This window comes from Labrus bergylta, chromosome 11, assembly GCF_963930695.1.
Source record: "Labrus bergylta chromosome 11, fLabBer1.1, whole genome shotgun sequence".
Classification (NCBI taxonomy): domain Eukaryota; kingdom Metazoa; phylum Chordata; class Actinopteri; order Labriformes; family Labridae; genus Labrus; species Labrus bergylta.
In genome coordinates this window covers 995935-1019788 of record NC_089205.1, presented here as the reverse complement: position 1 = coordinate 1019788, position 23854 = coordinate 995935, and the positions used below count along the sequence as shown (strand labels likewise).

The window sequence follows — 23854 nt, the reverse complement described above, 5'->3', positions numbered from 1 at the left end:
CCATATAGACTTTAGGTTAATCAGCGAGGTGCTCCTTGGGTGACAACGATACCACCACAATTTGATCATATCAACGGTTGTTTAGACACAGGCCTACATGTCTGTAAGCAAATATGTATTTCATCGCTCTCCACAGTCTCACCTGCTCGTTCTTTGTCAGCTCTTTCTCCAGGTGTCGGTGTTTGTTGTGCCACACCAAATAGTGGATAGGATAACGACTCTTTTCTGGAGTTGTCTTAGCAGAAATCATCCTCGGATCATAATTAAACTCCTGCGCTTTCGAGTATGGATTCCAACTATAGCCTACTTGGTTGGTTCTGAATTTACGCTATATAATCAAACCTATCATTATCGGAGTGATGCCCAAAGGCGTATCGATGCAGCTTGCGGCGCAGAATGCTGTGCGTATTGTTAGGAATAAAAAGCACACATCCGTGAAAATCAGCAGCCTAATAAAGATAAATACCTCGTTTGAGTCTCTAAAGGCTGGGCTACACCTTTTTTTAACCATCCGCGTCTCCGCCCTCTCTCTCCCTCTCTCTCTCTCTCTCTCTCTCTCTCTATATCTATCTCTCCTACCTAATCTAGTACTTGTTCCTTCTAACCTTCATTGGGCGATGAAAAAGATGCGTTGACAAGCAATGAAATATGCGCACACTAGCTACAGCCAATCCGCAGGCTGGGATGTTGTGATAAAACATGCCTTGTTCAGAAGAACTACAGGAATTAAAACACATTTTATTTAAATAAAGAAATAATAATAATATAGCCTATTCCCTACAGAAATATTTTATTAGTTCTAGCTAGGCTCTAGAGCTACCGCCTGTAAACGATACAAAATAAAATATTCATGGTCAAATGCATAAATTAATGTAAGCCAACTCTTGTTATTTTTCATTCCTTCAATGTGTTTGCAATTTGAAGCATTAACCTACTTTTTTGTGACACTAAGGTAGGCTAAATTCAATTTGATTAGGCTATCAGATCTGTCCAGGCCACATTTTGAATGGATTCGATTAACCTTTTTTGCCAATCTTATAGGAAGTTATTGTACTTGAGAAAATGTTACTTTGCTATATGACAGTAGCCTAAATATTGACAAAACGATGACGTCTTATTTTTTGATATTGGGATAATAATGGAAATATTAAATTATTAAGCAAGCCTGTTGAAATATAACAATATTTTTGCTAAAATCGCACAATTAGGCCATAACAAGCAGATATCTAAGCATAATAAACTGACAGTAATATGTGTGGTTTCAAGGTAGGAGTGGGCCTATATTAAAATCATGTTCTTTTTTTCAATGGAGCTACACATTTCTGGGAATACTTTGGTCTGTTTAGGAAATTCACTTGATGACTGGAATAATGTTGCTCCGTTACCCCTCCCTGCACCTCCATAGGGCTGCATGGCTGTTGTTGGGTGTGTGTGTGCGGAAACTGACAGGTAGGCTGCTGTCGTCCTTACGCGAGCTATAGGCAATGCAGTGAACGGATATACTCAATATTCTATGAGGTTCGTGCTTAAAAACGAGATGTCTTATTAGCTGGGCCCAAAATAAGTTGCCTGGTGAATGTGGGTTAAGAGGCAGCAGGAAAAAAAACTGTAAATACAACTGTCAGCTTGCCGGGAAAGACGACCACACCAACCGGCTTCCGGGGATTCAGGGGCCGCATCGATTGACGGCAATCGTCGGCGCGTTGCTAGGGGGGATAGTGGCGAACCACATCATCGCCAGTAATCAACCTCTATATTTCAGCGACTTTCGAGATGTCAAGAAAGCTTCAAAGGACAGAAGTCTGTGCTGACTGCAGTGCGCCAGGTAGGGGAGATGAAGTAAATCCAAAATAGAGCCTTGTAGTTGAACAATACGTCGTGAGTGCGACATGGTGGTACAACGGGGCGAGGATGCAGCCGCTGTCAGCGAGTCCTCAGAGCAGGGCTTCCCACTGTCACTAAGGCCCCAAATAATCTGTGTAAAATAGGCGTAAACAACCAAGAAATACGATTTGCTATGATAATCAACCACAAATGTTCTGTATTGAGCAGATTCTATGAAAATTTACGTGGCCAGTAACATGCGACGAATTGTTGCCCTGAAATATCAGGTTTATTTCACTTTCCTACTTGAGACGTTTGTTTTGATTTTGTGACCGGGACTCTTCTTAGCCCGTTAGCTTAGCCTTGCTAATGTTCATGCGTTTTTCTGTGTTGTTGGTCTTTATTATCAGTTCACCTGGCTGATACAATACATATCGTCAGTCAACACCCAGATTATATTTCAATAATACTGTGTTGCAATTAGCTAATTGCTGTGGCGTTTGAGATTGTATATATGGCTAACGTTATTAGCTTAGCGACAACTTTAGCGGGTCTAGCTAACTTTGGTTAACCAGCAAGTAGCAAGTTTAGCTAAAACAACTCAGCTAATGCTAACCACCAGCCAGTCGATTAATTGGTATCCGGCATTGATCTTACATGAGCTTGCATAGTTTACAGCCTATTTCTAGTGTTTGTTAAGTATGTTGCTAACTTATCTTACTGTCTTAACCAGTTCCTACTTTGTATTATGTTTTGATGCTACTCATTGGTTGAACAGCAAACTTACATATTTAAAGTAGATCTTTTGATGCTAATTCGACAGTGTTCTGAATATTATATATATTGTTTGCATGACATGTGTCAAACAAATGAAATTACATCATTTTCATGTTTTTTTTTCTTAACTGTGTTTGTATTAAGTGAGGTAAACTTAAACTTTAAGCCTCGCATATACAGCCTCACATGACCTCATGTATAGTATGTTTACTGTGATTGTGTGTTTACATCCATTCATGTGCACGCATTACAACTTTTGCTATCCTCAAACAAAGCATGTCCCCCTGGTAGAAGACGATAAGCTATAGGTCTCCTGTGCTAAGAGTTGAATACCTTGTTGGCTATACTTTATTACTGTTATATGAACTGGAACTATGTCTCATGCCTAGAAACACTTACTGTACGGCTGCAATGCTCCATTAAAAACCTTTGAAACTTCTTAATCTAGCAAGCACCATTTAACCTCAGGTGAAAACCTGTTTTGATGTTTGATAAAAAGGAAAAGATTTGCAGTTGTTGTAGGCAAACATGTATTGGCAATGCTTTTGTTGCATTTAGTATAACTTACTTTTTTTTTAAATAATTGTGAGCAGGTTGTTTGTCGATGTTCCTGTTCAAAGCTGTTTATATCTGTCTTTTAATAACTATAGCCCTTTCCTTGAGTCAACATACACACAAAGCAATGCATTCTGCAAAATGCGGACCTGGGGCCTGTACTACGAAGCAAGTTCAACATACCCAGCGTATATTTGGGTTATCTGGCTCCACTAACCCTAACACAAGAGATCATGCTTAACAGTCCTATGGAGCTGGTTATCAACCTGATAGGTAAACCCAGAGTTTCCAAGAGCGCATTTACTTAAAGGGGCGGTGTTAGCTTCATATAACCCATCACAATCATAACTGCGTCTGCCGCCAGCAGAGTGTCTTATCTGACAAACTCTGAACAAACTATATTAATAATATAAATACTTTTAAGATAAAACTGCAGGCTTCCAAAGAATAAAATTACACAGCTGCAGGAACAGATGCAGGAAGGACAATTGGCAGATAAAAGAAAAATGGTCCAGTATTAATGTTCACACTACGGCTCATTATATATTTTTTCCCTTCATTAGTTCCCTTTAAAACTAATGATAATAACTCATGTTTTTTCCCTTAACTGGATGTGTTCCTCTGACTCTTTTATGTGGTGTGTATAACAGTTTGAGAAGTTATATTTCAGCTGCAGCTCTGACGATAACAGAGTGGCATGGAGACACTAAACATTCATATGAAGATATAATTCAAAACCATAAGAAGCTTTTCATAATTTTACATGTTAAAAACACAACTCAAAGGCTCCGTTGCTTTTTTAGTCTCTGCTGAAGGGTGAAGTACGATATCGGTAAAAAATAATCAAGTTATATCAAAAGTTGTGATTGGTCAGTGGGCGGAGATTTTTACAGGTTGCTCTCATATCTCAAACATAACCTGCTCCGGAGCGTTACCGTGGCGATATACCCAGGTAACAAGTGAACGACCTACGTAGGATTGAAAACCCTGGGTTAACCCTGAAGTTAGTACAGGTCACTGGTGACAGGCCAGCTCCTTTCTACCCAGCCCTGTGTCATACTTAGAGGTGATTCAATTGCATGGCTAGAAAGAACAATGAATACTCCAAATAATCTCCATTCCTCAAGAGGATAAAGGTCAGGCAGTGGCAATGGTTAATATCATCAGTGAAACACGGCAGCATCAACAGTTTATTGAGCATATACAATAGTTAAAGTTACATTTAAAGTAAACACAATATACGTGTGGACTAATGAAATACGATGTGGTGAAAGTTCTAAGGGAACTTTGACAATGAGGTCACAATTGTTTATGGTAATGGACTGTGAAGTTACGCTGTTGGTGCTGTAAAAGCTAACACTGATAACTGCAAGAAACACAGCTGTAACTTTGGCTTGAATGTACATGTTTTTTATTACAATAGCTATTTAGAGCTTTTAGAATCCCCAAGTTTTACTCTAGAAAGTTGAAAGTACCATTGTATAAATGCAAGCAGCAGTTACAGTGTTTACCTTAGTGTTTTGATCCCTAAGCAATCTTGTAATCATGAATCATTGTCTATATATGTTTGCATACAGACTAATTGTTCTCTTATACAAGTCAATATAAAAAGTCAATATAACAATAATGGTAATGCCTCAAATTGTTTCTGCAAGATGAGAAAATCATGTAGCCTATTAGAGTTGTTTTATTTTTTTATCACAGATTAAGGAATTGAATTTGTTGCCACCAGCCTTTAAAGCATATGGATTACTGATCTTGGCATTCCCTGGTACTTTTTCTGTATGCTGGTAGACTTGCAGCATGTCAGTTCATCTGATGATGGAAAACTTCTGTTAATGCCCTAAACCCAGACAGTTCGATCCATGCCTCAGAGTAACTAAAGCTATGTAATCATATTTTTGTGTGTATGTTTCAACATGGCACCTGCATTAATTGTGTGCTGCTCATCATATCAGTGTCCTAAGGGCATAAAGTTAATAGTCTATTGACTGAAATAGTTATCCTATGCTAGAAGACCAGTATTTGCCTAAGTTGACCCCCCAACCCAAAATGTATGTGTACTTGACAACGCCTAAAGAATAAGGTTCACTTGTCAAAGGTAAGGGGGTAATTTCCCAGAACTTTTGACATCCTTATCTCACTAGACTAAAAGATATATACAAATTGTTGTTACAGACACCTTAAACTACTGTTAAAAAACTACTAGAGCTGACTTTTGTAGCAGCTAGTGAAGCACCACTGGTCATATACAAAACTTCTTGTGTATTGTGTTCATGTTTCCTTAAGGTTTTATTTTAATGATTATATATTTAATGATTTAGTGCTTTTGAAAACAAGATAAGAAATAAATCAAATCTTTATTTATATAACACACATGCATAACAAAGACCCTTTAAAGCATGTCTAGACCTCAGTTTTAACTTTATTTTATGAAGACCAACATTAATCCACCATGAGCACAACACTGAGCAACATTTAGCAAATATAGAAGGCACTTTTAAAGCAGTTGATCAAATATTACAAAACTTAAAACATAGGCAAGTCTAACATCGTTTGTTTTTAAAGGTGACTTAAAAGAAGAGTGTGGGGTCCGGAGGTCAGAAATGTATTCTTGCGCTGACCCTCAACTAGCTTTAAAAGTGATCACCAGAACTCAAAACCAATTCTAAAACAGACTGGAAACCAATTAAGTGATTTTAAAACCTGTGGGATGTGTTTTATCCTGTTGGACCTCCTTGTTGTGAGACTGACTGTAGTATTTTGGATCAGCTTTAATTTGTTGAGATGTTGTGTGAGACAAGAGTAAAGTGAATGGCAGAAATCTGAAATGAATACATGAAATACTGTTTCCATGTTTAAATTACGATTACCGTGTTTTTGAGAGTTTTCTTAATTGAAAGAAAGGTGGACAACTAAATTAATATGTTTATCAAAACTGAGGTGTAAGTCAAAGATGGTACCAAGATTTCTACAAAGATGGGCTGAATTAGGATTTTGCAATTAGTCTGGGCCTGTAATAACAACTTGTCACTTTTGTGAGTTTAACTGTAGAAAATTTGTTGCCATTCAGTTATTTATCTGCAATTCACGTGTGGAGGTTGTGTAATTGATTGGTGTCCTTACTATCAAAGGAAAGATGTAACTGTGTGAGGTCGGCGTATGAATAGTAATTTAAATTTGTTTTTTATTAACATGGCAAATGGTAACATGTCCATTAAAAATATTAAAGGTCCAAGAACAGACTCTATGTTAGTGGTACTGACATCATTTACAATGTCCTATTTCAACGCAGAATGATCTCTCTGTGAGGTAACTATAAAACCAAACCTGAAATGCCCACCCATTTTTTAGGATGTTTGATTAAATTACAGTGACCAACGGTGTCAAAATCAGCCGACAGATCCAACAGGAGCAAAACAGTGTATTGACCAGAGTCAGCTGCTAAAACGTTAATCTTCTAAAACCCTGAGGAGGCCAGTTTCAGTTCTATAAACATTTCTAAAAACATTTGGTGATGCTGCTTTCAGCAATTACGCCCCAAGAAGCTGGAACAGTCTGTCTGATTGATATTTTTAAACTTAAACATTGATTCAGTCTGGCTATTGCAGTGTTTTATTTTGAAATTACTGTTCTTATTTCACTCATCTTTATTGCTATTTTAAGTGCTTTTATTTATCTTTAACTTTTTATTCATATTGGTGTGCTTCTAAATCTATTTTAATTTGTACCATGTTTTGTCAGTATTTTCTCTTTTTTCCTCTTTTTCAGACGCTGTAAAGAACTCATTGCATTTGATTTGTATGAAAGGTGCAATATAAATAAAAGTGTTTTTTACACCACTGGATAAACTGTAATTTAGGCCCTCCATTTTACTTTGTGAATTTAGGAGTTTGTTTCAAATGATGTGTTAATAGTCTACACAGGTTTGATAATTTCTGCAGCCTCCTTACCTAAAGTTAATGTTGTGTTAAATAAATAAAGATTTGTAAACCCATCTCCTTGAAAAATCCTAAAACCACCCATGTGTGTTTGTGTGACAGATCCTGGCTGGACCAGTATCAACCGAGGGGTCCTGATCTGTGATGAATGCTGTTCTGTCCATCGCAGCTTAGGCCGGCACATCTCCATAGTCAAGCATCTGAGGCACAGTGGATGGCCTCCTGCACTACTGCAGGTGAGACACATACATAAGGAGTGAGTGATGGGTTAAAAAAGGCAAAATAAATGTTCAGTACCTGTGGCCATTAAATATTGCCATTCCAGGGTATTTCCTTGCTCAAAATGAGGCTGAGGTTGTACCTCTGCACACATGTGAAAACATGCCTAACAGCTCAACCAAACACTTCCTCCAACATAATTTATGAATTCTAATAATTGCATAATTGAAGTACGGACACTTTTCCTGTTAGGGCCTGTTTATGTTTTTTATTTTAAATAAAGTGCCCAGTTAAAACTTAATACAATAGAAAATATTAGAAAGATTAATACAGTAGAAAATTCTAGAAAAATATAGAAAATATTTTTATTTACACAGTCTGGTTCTGGGCCTTGGGGGTCTAGGGTTCCCCCTCAGCAGATTTTGAAAGTTAAAAACTATTTATTGTTTTGTGGTGTATTTTTAAATAATATAGTGATGCATTGTCTTTTTTTTAACAGGAAAAGTTATTAAACTTAAAGAATAAACAACTGGCTAGTACTTCCTGAATGAATGTCAAATTTCACATTCTAGTAAGATGTATAGTGTCACCATTCACATGATGGTCTCTCACAATGGCCAAGACAGAGAGTGTACTTCTCTTACAGAATTATGAATTGTACTGAATTTAACATAATAGTTGAATCCATTTTTCATAATTCAATTGCAGAAGGAAACATTTCTTTTATTAGGTGGTCCACTTACGACATACAGTAACAGTATGCAGAAAATACACTGGCATTTTAAGGTGAGTAACAGTACATACATCTGACCTTGCAACGAGGATGCAAGTTCAATCCTACAGGTTTATAATCTGCTTTTGTTTCAGAGATTATTTACATTTTTCTCTGTTTTTCTTTTTAATATGCATATTGTTAGACTTTTCTGGTCATACTGAAACCATCCAAAACATCGGATATTTCCCAAGAATAATGTTCTTTTGTTAATCATGCAAGAGAGTGAACCTTGCTGAGTCAATGCTTTGTGTGTGTTTCAGATGGTTCAGACTTTGGCGAGTAATGGGGCCAACTCCATATGGGAACACAGTCTCCTCGACCCTGCTCAGGTGCAAAGTGGGCGCAGGAAACCCAACCCCCAGGACAAAGTCCAGTATGTATATCAGACATAACCCCAGCACAGGTGATGTGTGGGGGTTATGTCTCTGCAGCACAGGAATGTTGTGTTATTGTAGAGTATTTGTACCAGGTTGCTGCTTAATACCCTCTGAACAGTATCTTATGAGCTTATCTCCTACATTCATAAATTGTGTTCTTTTCTGACTGGGCTTAAAAAAAGGGAATAATTTTGAACTTCTTTCAAACCTTGGACAAGCCAAGTCAGGAGACGGAGGATCATCATCAACTAAAATGGACTTTATCAGAACAAATGCTTAAAGTATTAAGTGAGGAGTAGGAGCTGCTGGTCCATGTGTGTTTTAAAAGCAGAGTGGACGTGCATTGTGAACTTAATGTTTGAATAGAGTGGCCTTTAACTGGATTGGAAATCGTTTTTTGTTGATCATTTGATGAGCACTTTCTGCTGCTTCAAGATTGCATTGCAACACCAATTCACTTAAAACAGCTAATTTTAAGAGCAACACAGATAGGTGCAATTACTTATGTAAGTTACACAACGTGGGTGCTGGGCAAAAAATGGTAATGGCATTTGCACTGTGCTACGATGTTCAAGGTAAGAGATAAAGTTTCTTGCCTTCTTAGGGTGTTCAGATCATAACATAATTGCCATTTGCCACTCAAGGTTTGTGATCTATAAAAACAAACCTGATGGTAAAATGTGCAAACTGAACCAGGCAGGCGTACGTACATTTTGAAGGCATGGGGAATAGGTGACACATTGAATTGAAGTAGAATGAACATTGATGCCTCTCAAACATTTTATCATACTAAATAGACCTATCAAACTTTACTGACAGATCCATGTTATCATAATCATTCATTAGATTCATTTAAACGTGCGCATGTAGTGAGTGAAGTAACTTCAATATGATAATATATAAACCTTAAAAATAATAATAATAATAAAAAGTCTGCCACATATTTCATCAGTGTCTCGCCTTCGTTTACAGAGCTCGGAGGACCGGACTGTGCCCTAATGTAATCACTGATGTAGAAATCAAAATCAGACTTGCACCACCAGTTTGTTTTAATTTCTTTCAATATCCTTCATTTACCATCAAGTGTGATTTTTAGTTTTAATAAAGTTGACTACGTGTCAAAAGCACACAGTGACACGGCTGTGGCTTCACACATTTCCCCTTCTTGTTACTCATCTTCATCACCTGCACGTGTTTATCATGGAAATGAAGTCGGGGTATCTCACACACGATCATTAGGTCTATATATCCCCATAGTCACAGAGCAGATGCTGTTTTCCACAATGTGACCAACAATAAAAAGTTTTGGTTTATTGATCAAACGTTTGATGAATGATATCATGGAGTGAGGCAGACTGCTGACTGATGTGAGCACTCTGACAATATGAAGAAGTCAGTGCTGGTCCTGTAAACATTTAAACATTGCAGATATACTCGTGCGTAATGAACGCTGGATGTTTGCTGGAACGCTGGAAACTACCACTATGTGCTTTCTAACCTTCACTTCATTCACTTCTCCATTTCGGAGTCAGAAAGTTTATTTTCTTTGTCTAAACTTCCTGTTTAAAACAAGGGTTCCCGTGCTGGAAACCTTAGCTCCGCCCCCTCGTTTGTATGAACTTTCATTTGCATTGAGCGTTTATGGTTGAAGGTGGGCGAGTAGAGAGCAGAACATGGGGCTAATCTACATGTGCACACTTCCTGGTGGATTGTGATTTATAAAGGGAATATAGCATGCAGGTCTGCGTACGAACGGTTTTATAAATCTGAATTATTTTGGGTGCACGTACACTTTTAGTAAGGATTCTACACACTGGACAGTTGGACAGTTGTGAGAGATATGATTTATTTTTCCAAAGATTAAAACTTTTTTTATGTGGTTAGATTTAGTTAATCACCTTATCTCTTTCCATTTTGCAGTCCAACCAAGTCAGAGTTCATCAGAGCCAAATACCAGATGTTGGCATTTGTGCACAAGCTGCCCTGCCGTGAAGATGATGGTGTAACTACCAGGGACCTCAGTAAGGTGGGGCCCCTTTGACAACCATGGGTTAGGGTTACATTTCTAAATAAAGAGATGGAGAGAGAGATGAAGAGGTATGTCAGTGTTTCCCACACATAGAAGACTCAAGCCCAGGTATATTAGTTTATCTGTATATGCATCAAGAGAGGAGAGATGCAAGTTTGTGTAGATAAGATTAAGAGAGGAACTATTACTATGTTAGGTAACATGTGCATATTTTATATAAATATAAATACTAAGTCCAACATGGGTGTGTACCCAACACGCTGTGTATTACCATAACAGCTGTAACAACCAAATTTCCCCCTGGGTAGATTAAAGTATTTCTGATAATAATAGGTAGACCTCTCATGGAAACATTTACATCTGAATTAAAACAAAAAACAGGCCCTTACATACTCACTTATAAAACCACTTTGCACACAACAGAGTAGATTGTTCTAATGATCCATAATGTTCTGATTCTGCCTGTAACTTTCTGTCTATGATGTTTCTGTTTCATCTCTCTATTCTGACACTTCTTGTCTTTGATTGTTTTTCAGCAACTTCACTCCAGTGTACGGACAGGGAGTTTAGAGACCTGCCTTCGACTCCTATCCCTCGGTGCTCAAGCCAACTTCTTCCACCCGGTCTGAAAAGTTCTATTTTACCAATCCCTTCAGAAATAAGTCAGGCTGTCAGGTGGTTTCTTTAGACCTGACCTCATTATGTGTGTGTCTACCAAACCATCCAGGAAAAGGGCACTACACCGCTCCATGTGGCAGCGAAGGCAGGCCAGATCCTGCAAGCCGAGCTTCTAGTAGTGTATGGTGCAGATCCTGGAGCACCTGACATTAATGGCCGCACACCTATGGACTATGCAAGGTACAAGACAGCAGAAGCATACATTAATAATCAACATAACTTGCTTGGAAAAAAAAAAAGAAAAAGGTCAAATAAATATTGAAGTTTAACAGTTTTTCTTTTGTGTCTGTGTTTAGGCAGGCGGGCCATATAGAGCTTGCAGAAAGGCTTGTAGAGTGCCAGTATGAACTGACAGACAGACTTGCATTTTACCTGTGTGGACGCCGACCAGGTAACCTGCTGCATTAGTTTCTTTGCAAGTTGCATACCCTAAAGCGAAGTAGAGTGTTTCCCACATGTAGACTATTCTCTGGTGGGCCGCTCGGGTATATTTATGGCCACCCAAGTATATCTGCAGACTGTTTGTAAATAAGAGAATGGAAGGAAAGTAGGACACCCCTCCACCCACCCTTGTGCCTGACCTCTCCCGCCTTAGGTACAGCGTCATTATTTGGGCAACACTGTGGTGGTTATTATAATTGCATACTGTGGTAGCTTTTATCCAGTTATAAAGTCTGTTTTTCTTCCCTTCTCTCCAGATCACAAAAATGGCCATTATATCATTCCTCAAATGGCAGACAGGTATGAACCTTGACATTTTGTTCATGCTGAAGTGGGTTTAGCTGCCTTGCATGGCATGGTTTGATTGCATGAAGTATCTGTGTTGGTATACATGAACTATAGTGAGTCAACCTGCCAGACTGGCCGTACTTTATTTCACTGTCTGTACCTGGTATGGATTCATTAATCACAGATGGAATTTTCCATATTTCTCCCACCTGAAAAGTTGAACAACAAGAATTGAATTATCCATGAGGATGTTAGTTGTAGTTCAGCTCAAACTTCACCTATTTATTTTGAAGTCAGCAGTGAGCTATCCTTGCTGTTTTTGCTCATTTTCCGTTCTTCAAACGTGCTCTAAAAGTAATGTAAGAAGCTTTTTTGTGGCAGACAGCTAATGACACAGCTGTGTTTCAGTTACAGTTTGATGGGTTTAGTGTTTTAGTGTTTTCAGTTACAGCAGCTGCCAGATGTGATGTCAGCACTTTTGTTATTATTGTTGATGAATAACCAGAGAACATTACTTACTTGAATTTATTTTATGATACATTTACATATTTGTAGCTGATGCAAAACTACAGAAGTTACATCTAAAAACAATGAAACAAGGCGGTTCAAAGCATAAATATACTAATTCTATAGAAAAGCCATCAATTTCTGCATAAGAATTAACAAAAATCCTTGAAATTCAGTTTTAAAGAGCCCATATTCTGCCCTTTTTGGGGTTCTTATATTTAATCTGTGTATCTACTTTTGTATGTTCACAATAGATAAAGTTCTAAAAAAGTGTCTGTTTTCATGTACTGCTCCTCCTTGCTCCCTCTACACTCTGAGTCCGTCAGCTGCACTCTGTTGAGCCCCCACTGTTAGACCCCACGTGGGCCAAGTCTGCTCTGATTGGTCTGCCGATCCGCTCTGTCGTTATTGGTCAGTTGCTCAGCATGCTTCTCGGAAATTTCAACATGAGCTGCAGGGCTTGCCACAACAAGCCAATGGGATTAGATCAGTGACGCCACACTGACAATTTTTTTTCGAGGGGGGCTAGAACCGAGTGTTACATGCGGCTAATGCTACAGCTAACAGGAGGATGTAGGAGAAGACGTGTTTCCGTGGACTTTGAATTTTTGCACATAGATGTACCTAAACATGCACAGGACAGTTGGAAAACACACTAAAGAGCATATAAAACCAGAAAAAGAAGAATATGGTACCTTTAAACTGGATAGATAACAATTTGATTCTGATGCAGTTAAGTTTTCTGACCAGAGGGTGGCGCCATAATGTGTAACTTCACACAAAATAAGCCTTTCAAGCAATCATGCATCATTGACAGAGGTATTCTATCAATGATTGCTCTAAATGCTAAATTGTGATCTAAGCTTCACAGTAACCTTCAATAATTTAGATACTTTTGTGTGCTTGATTGATCACAACTCAACTAAAGGTTTTGATTTGTGAGGTGCAAAAGTGCACAAGGTAACTCCTAATGAAACAAATTCGAAGAGTAGCTCACCTTAGTATAAAAAGGGGAGGGGGGCGGGACTCACAGCAATGTCTGATGCATCTTGTCTATGGAAAGTTGATGATGCTCTTTTTTTCTTTTCTTTTCTTTTTAAGTTTATGACACTGTGGGAGGGAGGAAAAGCAGTATTGAGAGGGGAAATTATATCTTATGCTTCATATAAGAAGAGAGAGAGGGAAAAAGGAGTTAAAGAATTAGAAAGATCAATTAAAACTTTGGAATTACAACACAAGGCCAAAGGAAACCATTCTGACCTGCTTTCTTTGAATGAACTGAGGAATAAACTAGATCAATTACTAAATGAATAGGTAGAGAAATCACTGATATTCACTAAACAACAATATTTTGATAAAGGGGCAAAAGCAGTGAAGCTCCTGGCCTACAAATTGAAAAAACAACAGATGAAATCAAATCAATCAATCAATCAATCAAATCAAAGTTTCTATCAAAGACCAAACTAAGAATATTAACATAAAAGGTAAGCAAGAAATAGTACAAGAATTTGCAAAATATTATAAACATTTATATAGTCCTGACGACAACCTGCTTCCGCAAAACAAAATCAAAGAATATCTGTCTTGAATAAAACTACCACAGATAACAGAGAAACAAAATTAAGACTTGACTATGCCAAATACATTAGATGAGATTAAGGTAGCGATTAAGAAACAGAAAAAGGGTAAAAGTCCAGGGAATGAAGGCTTCACAGCCGAATTTTATAAAGACTTTGAAAAAGAACTAGCACCGATCTTAGAAAGAACTTTTAATTGGGCACTAGATCATAGTCAGTGGGCAAATACCTGGTGCAACTCTCTAATTACAGTCATACACAAAGAAGGCAAGGATCCCTCTGACTGTGGATGCCGATTACCTTATTAAATGTAGATCAAAAGATGTTAAGCACTATCTTAGCAGATAGATTATGAAAAATTATCCCGCACATCATAGATCCGGATCAAACGGGCTTTATCCCAAATAGACATTTATCTGATAATGTAAGACGTACTTTGAACATAATAGACTACTCACAAAAAATTTATGTACAAACATTGATCCTCACCCGGGACGCAGAAAAAGCATTCGATAGGGTGTCATGGTCCTTTATAATAGAAGTTTGTATGAAATTTGGTTTCCATGACACCTTTATCATATGGCTTCAAGCCATATACAAAACAACAAGAGCACAGGTCAAAGCAAACGGGACCCCGTCAGACTGTTTTGAGTTAAAACGAGGAACGAGACAAGGAGACCCACTATCTCCATTAATTTTCACAATTTGTATTGAACCTCTGGCAGCATATATTAGAGCGACAGACAAAATCGAAGGGGTGAAAATATCAGGAATGCCACAAACTGGCCTTATATGTGGATGATGTGGCCCTGTATATCACAAACCTAGGAAAATCACTACCAGCACAAATTATTAATAATTATAGCTCAGCATCAGGATACAAGCTAAATATACAGAAGTGTGAAGCAATGGTTATAGGTGTGCCAGTCAGCAGAGAAATTAAATTAATAGCTGCCTTTGGAAATGGGACATGGACAGTATTAAATACTTAGGAACTGTGATTCCAAAGAATATTAACTTATTATATCACATGAACTTCAATCGCCTAGAGGCACAAATTAGGCAGGATCTGAATAGGTGGAGAACAGTTGTCTTATCAATGAATAGCAGAATAGAGACCATTAGAATGAATGTACTCCCTCGCTTCCTATTTCTGTTTCAGACAGTACCACTGTCCATTGGTGCAAATGTTTTTAAAAACTGGGAAAAAATGATAAGTAAATTTGTGTGGGATGAGAAAAAACCAAGAGTTAAAATGCAGACGTTGAAAATGTCCAAAGAAAAAGGGGGACTCACTGTTCCTAACATAAAGCACTATTACTATGCAGCTCAAATACAATCAATAAGCACCTGGCTAAATGATAAGTCTGAAGCAAGGTGGAGATCTATAGAAAAACACATGTGCCATGTTTCAATAAAAACAATACCCTTCTGTACAAAGACTAAAAGTAGGATACAAGTAATCAACAATGCATTAATAAGAAACACCTTAAAGACTTGGCACATAATTTAAAAAAAATGCAAAATGAAAGAGGACTTAATTGTGCTGAGAGAAATAAAAGAAGATCCTGAATTTACTCCTAATAAACAGGATACAGTCTTTAATACATGGGCACAAAAGGGACTGACCATATTTGGACAATGTTTAGATGAATGAATTATACCATTTGAATCTCTAAGGACACATTATGATTTACCCCACTCCCACTTCTTCCAATATTTACAACTGAGAAGTTACATTCAGAACAGTGAAATAGGGAGGAAGACAAACAATGATATCCATCCACTTGTGCAATGAACTTTAGTAATGTTAGAGTACCACATCAAATTTCAACTGTGTATAACATTTTAGGAAATGGTCAAAATTTTGAAGATATATGGGCAAAGCTAAGATGGGAGGAAGAACTTAACACACATATCTGAGGATACCTGGAAGGAAATGAATCGGAATGTACACTCAACCACTATATCTCCTTACTGGAGAGAATATGCATGAGAAATACAATCTCGTTATTTTATAACACCAGTGCAACAAGCTAGATATAATAATAAAATATTGCCAAACTGCTGGAGGAAATGTGGCGAATCTTATGCACACTTTCATCACATTTTTTGGTCCTGTCCATTATTAAAAGTGTTCTGGAAACAATAATCAGAGGGAAATCAAAACCATTTTCAATGACGCCATTCACTTGAATACAGACTTCATATTGTTAGGTAAAACAGTGGACAAAATATGTAATGAAAATGATCAATATTTAAGAATTCTGCGTATAGCATCACTGAAACAAAATTGGCTTAAAAAAACATGCCCCTTGATATATAAATGGAGAAAAACAACTCAACAAATATATCAGATGGAAAGTTTAACTTATAAAATGAGGGGGAACTCAAAACTATCTGAAAAGAGATGGTCTAAATGGTCAACATATTATGGTTGGAAGGAAATGAACTGAAACTTTGGGATCATGACAATAGGAATGACAGCCACTAAGGGGAGCACTACCTAGGTTTTTTTTTCTTTTCTTTTTTTTCTCTTGTTCTCTTTGTTTTCTTTCTCCTTTGACTCTTCTTCTCTTTCTTTTAATTGATTTTTGTTGTTATTATGTTATTATTTCATATAACTAACTTGTTTGTTTGCCCTTCCTAAAGATATTAAATATCGTAGAGAAAGGGAAGAAAACCTTGACAGAGGGAAACATTTATGAATTTATGTCATACAGATCCAAGCTACCCCAGTTTTACTTCAAGCTACTTTAAACAACTGTAATACATGTTTCTGTATTGTAAGTGTTATTTTTTAGAATTTTCACATCACTGGGGGACACAACCTTTTTGACACCACACCACTTGTAAAAATATTGTCATCTTTATGTTGAATATAAAATATGTGTACTGTATGTTAAGACATGATGACAATAAAAAGTAATAAAAAAATAAAAAGTGCACCAATCAGGTTCTAGATTAATTTGCCCAGCCAAGATGTAATGGGGGATAAATGAGCTGCTTAAAAAATCATAATATTGACAGAATATTCAATGTACCTTAAAGTTTAGGTGGTATACATTCTAGGCTTATGTTGTGTTCGTCATCATATTTGTGGGCCATCATTTGAAGTTTAAATTTCCAACTTCCATCAATAAAAACAATTTCATATGCATTCACAGCAGCTTTCAGACAATCACATTCTCATATCAGTGACAACAGATCAGCATGAGCACAAATTGCCAGATGGGAAACCAGATAATAGATAAATGTATCAATAAATAAATAATTAGAGACGCTTTACAGTTTACTCAAGTGTACAAGAACTTCCAATAAATCAATTACAGCTGTCAGCATTCAACAGCCTGATAGATACTCTTAACTTGTATTCCTTTGTTTGTTCTCCTCAGAAGGTCAACATAGTACCATCTAGAAGGCATTAAAAAAATGTCGGATAAGAGTATGTGGTCGGGTGGATTTATTATCCCTTTTGCTTTCTTGAGCACAAGTTTCCAGATGGACTCAATTGCTCTTGTAATTAACTGACAACCTGTTAAACCTGCAGATAAAAGACTCTCAATAAAAGAATAATAAAGCTACATACAATGTTTTCAGAGACACTGAAAGAGTTAAGCCTCCGTGTCCAGTGTAATGGATGCTGTGATTCACAAATTTCAGAGTATAGAGAAAATGTGTCTACAACTTGGAAATATTCGCTATGGCTACTGCTGGTTTCTGGTTTATAACAATAGTGGTTTGCAGTACATGCATAGGTGGAACATTTCAATTGTAGTTGCAATAAATTGTTGTTTTGCCATGCTGCCAGTAGACAGAAAGACAGATATTGCAACTGTGCCGAGTATATATATATATCTGTGTTATTTGATCTTAAGAACCTGCTATATTTGCCCCTTAAGCGGGTCATAGTTGATCTGCTATCTTCCTCCACTCTCTTGTGTTCTGGTGAATGGGGACTCTTGATGATAATAAAAGCTGTTTTGATGTGGCCTCTCTACCCCTCTCTCTGTCTGTTTCTTCTTTTTTTCTCACTTATCTTCTGCTCTCTCCTGTTTGCTGCGCTTGGTGGAGACAGAGCTCGTCCTAAGTGCCCAACTCAGAGGTACCTTTTCCTTGCTACTTTTTTCTAGAATCTGTTCTGTCATTTCAATCCCCCTGTCTCTGATTTCCATAGCCATTGTTGATTTCCTTTTATGCTTACACAGAAGATCATTAGGCCTTATGTTATTTTATTATGAGACAATAGAGTTGTGAAAGAAAAAGAAATGGGATGATTATAGATGTGTTCATATTGTGTGGTTGTTTTCTGATCATGCAGTAAAACCCTTGACTAAAGTTTAAAAAAAATATTGTTCAATAAAAAATCATTACAGCCAAAAACATTTAGTAAGATTAGGTTATGCTTGACTGATGGGCAATGTGCTTGTTATGACCAATACATAGAGCCCTTTTTTTTAAAATCTGAAAATCAGTGCCCCCCCCCCCCTCCCCCTTAAGGATTTTCCTTCCCTCTCCATAACACCCCTCTCTAGCCAAGCACCCATCTCACTTACTTTCCTCTCTTTCTTCTCTTCACTCGGAATCTTTTTCCCAATCTCATTCTCCATCTCTGTAATCGTTTTTATATTGTGGAGGCTGACAGACTGTTGTCCTCTCTGTTTTTTAGTCTTGACCTCTCAGAGTTGGCAAAAGCTGCCAAGAAGAAACTCCAAGCGGTGAGTTAAATGAAGAGATTAAAAGCACACACACACACGCAAAGGGAAGAAGATTTAAAACAGACTAAAAAGATAAGTGCTTTGAAAAAGGGACATAGATGTGGTCGGTGTAACTGTTTGTTCTTAATCTGCTAAAGGGACATTTGTTAAGCCACAGTGATGGAATCCAAAAACTTAAGCAAGAAGTAACCTTTTAATGACTTCTTTAACCAACCATGACCCAGAAATGTATAAAAAGTATTTTATGTTTACCAATTCAAATCTTAATATTTGTGAATTTGTTTGACAGGGGTGATCTCTTTTTCTCCCTCTCTTGTTAATGATGTGTTCAATGTCACCTAGGCATGTTATGATGATGGGAATATGCATTAATGGTGTAATTAATTAAATAATTAGATTTTTAGATAATGGCATACAAGTCATTATTTTATATTATATTGTATATTATTGTATAATTAATATCTATTAAATTGAGTTAAAAGGGGTAGGACTAGATAAGTTCTAACTTCCTACTCCTTTTCGGGCATGTAAGAGCAAATGAAGGACATAGAATTTTCTTTATGTTGTATATTTATTTTATTTGTTTTCTACATATTTTTAATGACAGCATTTGTTTGTTTTTGTTGTGTTTTTTTACATGTTCAAAATACAGAAATCAAATCAAAAACCTGTTAATAGATTCGGTCAATCTGTTTTTGTGTGTGACAGCTCAACAATCGACTGTTCGAGGAGCTTGCAATGGATGTCTATGATGAGGTGGATCGCAGAGAAAATGATGCGGGTAAGCGGGATGTCCTCCTTCCTTACTCGTTCGTCCATTTAAAGAAAAACATCTTTCTGTGGTTTGCCTTCTTTTATTCTAAATGAAAATATTTTCACCAGACATCATGTTCATGAACTTTGAGAAGGAACAAGATAAATCAAAGAAAAGTAGATGTTTAACGGTAAGGTAGTGCATTACTAGAACAGGGTGAAGTGAAAACAAAATATGTTCTGTCTTTGACAGAATCTCTTAAACAATTATGGTGCAATCTGAAGGCGCTCCAGTATTTTTACTGATTGGAATACTGAGGGCAGTCTAGCATACCATTGAGTAATTCTCACACAGCTATTCTCACAAATCTGTCACTTACAATGCAGGAAAAACCCACTCCTTAAAACATGTGAAGGGCAGATGTGCAGTGAACGGGGAAATGACTGACAGCACACATCTGTAACCAACTTTAACACACATACCAACTTCATGGCTTGTTTTATTTTAACAAATACACACAAAACAAATAAAATCGCAGCAGTACATTTTTTACACCATGATGATACATTTTGCAATGATGTGCAGCTCTCATGTGGTCCGATTGATGGGGAGTGATCTAAACGGATCGTTGATAAATTGTGATCTGATGCAATTAACAAGCATTAGCTAGCAATTGCTAACTTTAGCCATACTAAACTATTAGTGTAGCTCCTCGGTCACAAGTGCTGCAGTTGTTTCTATTAACACAGACAGGGGTCTCAAGAAACGAGATGTCATTGTTTGTTAAGAGACTGATTCAGTTCTAGCCTTAGCCATAGGCTATCTTATTATTATTTAAAACAATTACAACAAAATGACACACAAAGTGAAAGTCTAATGCCACCTCCGCCTAGTAGGCATGTCATTTACCAAATGTAAACAGAGTCACAGGCACAGATCCAAACACCCATGTACTCTTGTTCACAGTCAACCTCACACATCATATAGGTGTATTGTATGCTAGAGGTTAGGTTTAGGATCTACCAAATGGTTCTTTCTGTGCTTCCTTTTTTTATGTCTATGTATGCGTTTGTTGATTGAACTCACACAAAGACTGGTCTTTTGTTTCACATTTGTTTCTCTAGTGTGGCTTACAACCCAGAACCACAGCACTCTGGTAACAGAACGCAGCGCAGTGCCCTTCCTACCAGTCAATCCTGAATACTCAGCCACACGCAACCAGGTAAACATTAACAAACCTCCAATCATCACTGGTGGCTTGCATGTAATCTTTCCTGGGGGTAGAATAAGAGAGAAATTCTATGTCCCTCAACGTTGAAAATATGAGCATTCATTACACACAGATACTGTATATACCCCGCTGTGCCATATTTGCATGCTCTAATTTGGCAGTCCACTTGCCCAGGAACTGCTGTTGTGATGAGAAGAAAATAATCACTCAAAATATTTTTTATTTACCTAAGAGATGTGTTCAAGGACTGTCTCTATGAGATAGGTGTAGTTCCTCACTTCAGTGGAGAGTGCCCTTATTATTCTATTTTTTTTGTATGGATGCCACCATGCTATTGAAATAACATGGTCTACGTTTCTTTGATATATTTGTGTGAGCTGACATTTAATGGCGTCCATTGGATGTGTATTTGTGCATGTTGTGAGTTTTCAAAATGACAGTTTTTTTTCTCCAGTCATTGACCAAAACAGACAGGCAGTAAACCACTGGCTCTTGGCTGCAACATGTCTTTATTCCACAGAACATATGATGGGCATATCAAGTTGTGCATGTGTGTATTTATTAATCTAAGTCCTAGCTTCTGACCTGTTCTTCAGGGCCGTCAGAAGCTGGCCCGTTTCAATGCTAGGGAGTTTGCCACACTCATCATCGACATCCTGAGTGATGCCAAAAGAAGACAACAGGGGAAAGGTCTCAGCAGCCCTACAGGTGAGAGACTAAATATATAAACGCGTATGTGTTCATTCAATTGTAAATAGACAGGGGAAAGTTTTTGATTGATGAATTTACCTCTAGAAGTAATTGTGATAGCTGTGTAATATTTTGAGCCTCAGTCACTCATTCAAGGGGGCACTACAGGAGACATCAATGGTCCCTACTCCTTTTCAGCAGGACTGCCCGGGGAAGTCTCCCGTTTTGCTTGTTCATACATGCACCGCAGAGCGAGACACTATCGCGGTCAGGACAGGAGGGGGGACGGGGGTTTCCTGAGCCAGGATATGACATAAAAAGACAACACAGAAGTGCCAGATGAAACAACAGAGGCCGCTTATCGTGCTTTAATGATCATTTTTTATCGTTTGCCTTTATACCAATGCTGTGTGAAGTTCCACAGACACTGCATTAAAAATAAAACATTTAATCACCTCTGCATCGCTCTTCCACTTTTCTGCATTCTAACCTCTCTCTATTGTTCAAAAGCATCTACATTTGTATCCTGGTTTTACAACGTTTTTGGTCCTGGAGCTTATTAGGAAAAATTCCGAGGCTTTTTAGGTCAGGTAGAATCAGTTCTATCTGAACCAGTTTGTTTGCCTGCTTCTATCAATCCAAACACCTGTTGGTTTGCCATTTGCAAACAGAGGGGCGTCCAACACGGCTGAGTGGGGGTGCTTTAAAACCGCCTGCTTTTTCTGTTGAAAACATAAACAGACCTTCTCAGACCAGAATCTAAACTAAGAAGGAGGACATACTGGCTTCTGCGTTGTTGTCAGAGCAGGTCAAAAAAAGAATGTTTCCTTAATATCTTGATGCTATAGTAAGGTCATTTTATGAACCATACATCTCCATGGTGAACTCTGTAAATTCACATTGCGTTTTGGAAGGCCAGCACAGCGGGAGCTCTACACAAACACACAGTCAGACATGCATGCACACACAGTGCTGTGCTCCCTTGCTGGCTCTGCTTATACCGTCTCGCCTCTGTAAGGCTTCTGTCACTACCTCCAAAGACAGTACAGATGGGGGGGAATCACTTTGTCCCCTCAGTGGTAGAGCTGGTCGCCTCTCAACCTGAAGGTTGGGGGTTCAATCGCAGCTCCTGAAGTCACATGTCCTTGGGCGAGACACTTAACCCCAAATTGCTCCTGTTGCTGAGTCAGCTGTGTGTGTATATAAAACATATAAAAAGTGCTTTAAGAAGACAGAAGGCTAGAAGAGCACTATTCAACGTCAAGTCCATTTACCAGAATACTGAGAGGTTTAACATACAAGCACTTTGTCCTTTTCCAGACCCATTAGATCTGGCAATTGATGATGATCAGCATGACTACGACAGTGTAGCCTCTGATGAAGATACAGACAGTGAGCTGACCACTCAGAACAACAACAACACACAACGCAGCAACCGTGCAAAGGTATGGTACATACTCACACACAACTTTAAAAACCAATGCACACATTAAAAAAAACACTGAAAAACAACTCTGCACATACTGACATGTTTTCAACTATTCAGCTCTGTTCCTCTGATTTAACAGTCATCTTGAACATTTTTGCAAATACACCAACCAGCAAAGGTTGTCATGGTTTCCGTTTTTTGAGTCCCAGCATGCTTTGCAGAGAGTGGCCGTTGTCAGAGCTGCCAAATATCTTAGTCGTGACATCAATAGTTATTCTGGGTTGTGTTACAGTGGCATCGTTCAGACAGAGAAAGAGCCTATAGCTGCATCTCAAGTCTCTTAAATCATGTCTCCGGCTCCTCGGGCTAAACCAGAAGTAGCTCCGGACCCGCCATGTTGAGGAGCATTCCAAACCCATTAAAGCTGTTTGAGGAGAGAGCAGGGAAATCTGAGAAGCAATGAGGATACACAAGAGCCCTTCATGGAATTTAGTTTACTGACAGGCATGCCTCGTTATTGGATATCACTCACTGATTGGACAATGCAGGGGATCGGACTTCAATAAAAATTATCAACATCAGATTCTAAAGAGTCGGTTTGTAATGAGCTGGGATTAAAATAAATGTTTGACATGAGGATTAAGAATTAAATATTTAGCATAACTTTAATGAAATCAGTATGATAGAGTGTATCACTCCCCATTCTTTGTGTTTGTTTTCTGATCCATCATCAAACAAAAAGTCAGTTAATTTGTTAATTCTGTTAATCAAGAAGATCATCAACAACTCCTAAATTATTAGGCTGTAATAGAATTATTATCTTTTCATGGTAAGTTCACTTTTTAATATTAATGAAGATAATTCAAATCTGAAACAGTGGCAGTCTGTCAGTAAGAAACACTTTTTAATCATCCTGTCAAAGTTCATATACAGCCGATCCTTAATCAGCATCAGGGTTTGATCATTGTTTTTATGATTTCAATATTTTCCATACATTTAAATAATATAGAGACAGATCGTTTATGACGCACTGTAAAGGTATCT

General features: G+C 37.7%; 2 protein-coding genes across 6 annotated transcripts in view; one reads left to right on the top strand and one right to left on the bottom strand.

The window, feature by feature from the left end:
* Nucleotides 1-626, bottom strand: part of ankrd13b (ankyrin repeat domain 13B) — a 42784-nt gene extending 42158 nt beyond the window's left edge. Inside the window, exon 1 of one of the 2 annotated variants that reach the window (XM_020644573.3) lies at nt 143-626. In XM_020644573.3, the coding sequence (XP_020500229.1) occupies nt 143-250 (108 nt within the window). In that variant the 5' untranslated portion in view covers nt 251-626. The remainder of the gene's footprint in view (nt 1-142) is intronic. The other variant, XM_020644574.3, reaches the window with a different exon arrangement.
* A 794-nt stretch (nt 627-1420) lies between these two features.
* Nucleotides 1421-23854, top strand: part of git1 (G protein-coupled receptor kinase interacting ArfGAP 1) — a 29862-nt gene continuing 7428 nt past the window's right edge. The window contains exons 1-14 of one of the 4 annotated variants that reach the window (XM_029279465.2): nt 1421-1825; nt 7200-7333; nt 8352-8464; nt 10389-10494; nt 11034-11120; nt 11225-11355; nt 11472-11566; nt 11874-11916; nt 18067-18093; nt 18658-18706; nt 19415-19487; nt 20585-20682; nt 21288-21399; nt 22702-22826. In XM_029279465.2, coding sequence (XP_029135298.1) covers nt 1774-1825; nt 7200-7333; nt 8352-8464; nt 10389-10494; nt 11034-11120; nt 11225-11355; nt 11472-11566; nt 11874-11916; nt 18067-18093; nt 18658-18706; nt 19415-19487; nt 20585-20682; nt 21288-21399; nt 22702-22826 — 1245 coding nt within the window. In that variant the 5' untranslated portion in view covers nt 1421-1773. The remainder of the gene's footprint in view (nt 1826-7199; nt 7334-8351; nt 8465-10388; nt 10495-11033; nt 11121-11224; nt 11356-11471; nt 11567-11873; nt 11917-18066; nt 18094-18657; nt 18707-19414; nt 19488-20584; nt 20683-21287; nt 21400-22701; nt 22827-23854) is intronic. The other 3 variants (XM_020644551.3, XM_020644553.3, XM_020644552.3) reach the window with 3 other exon arrangements.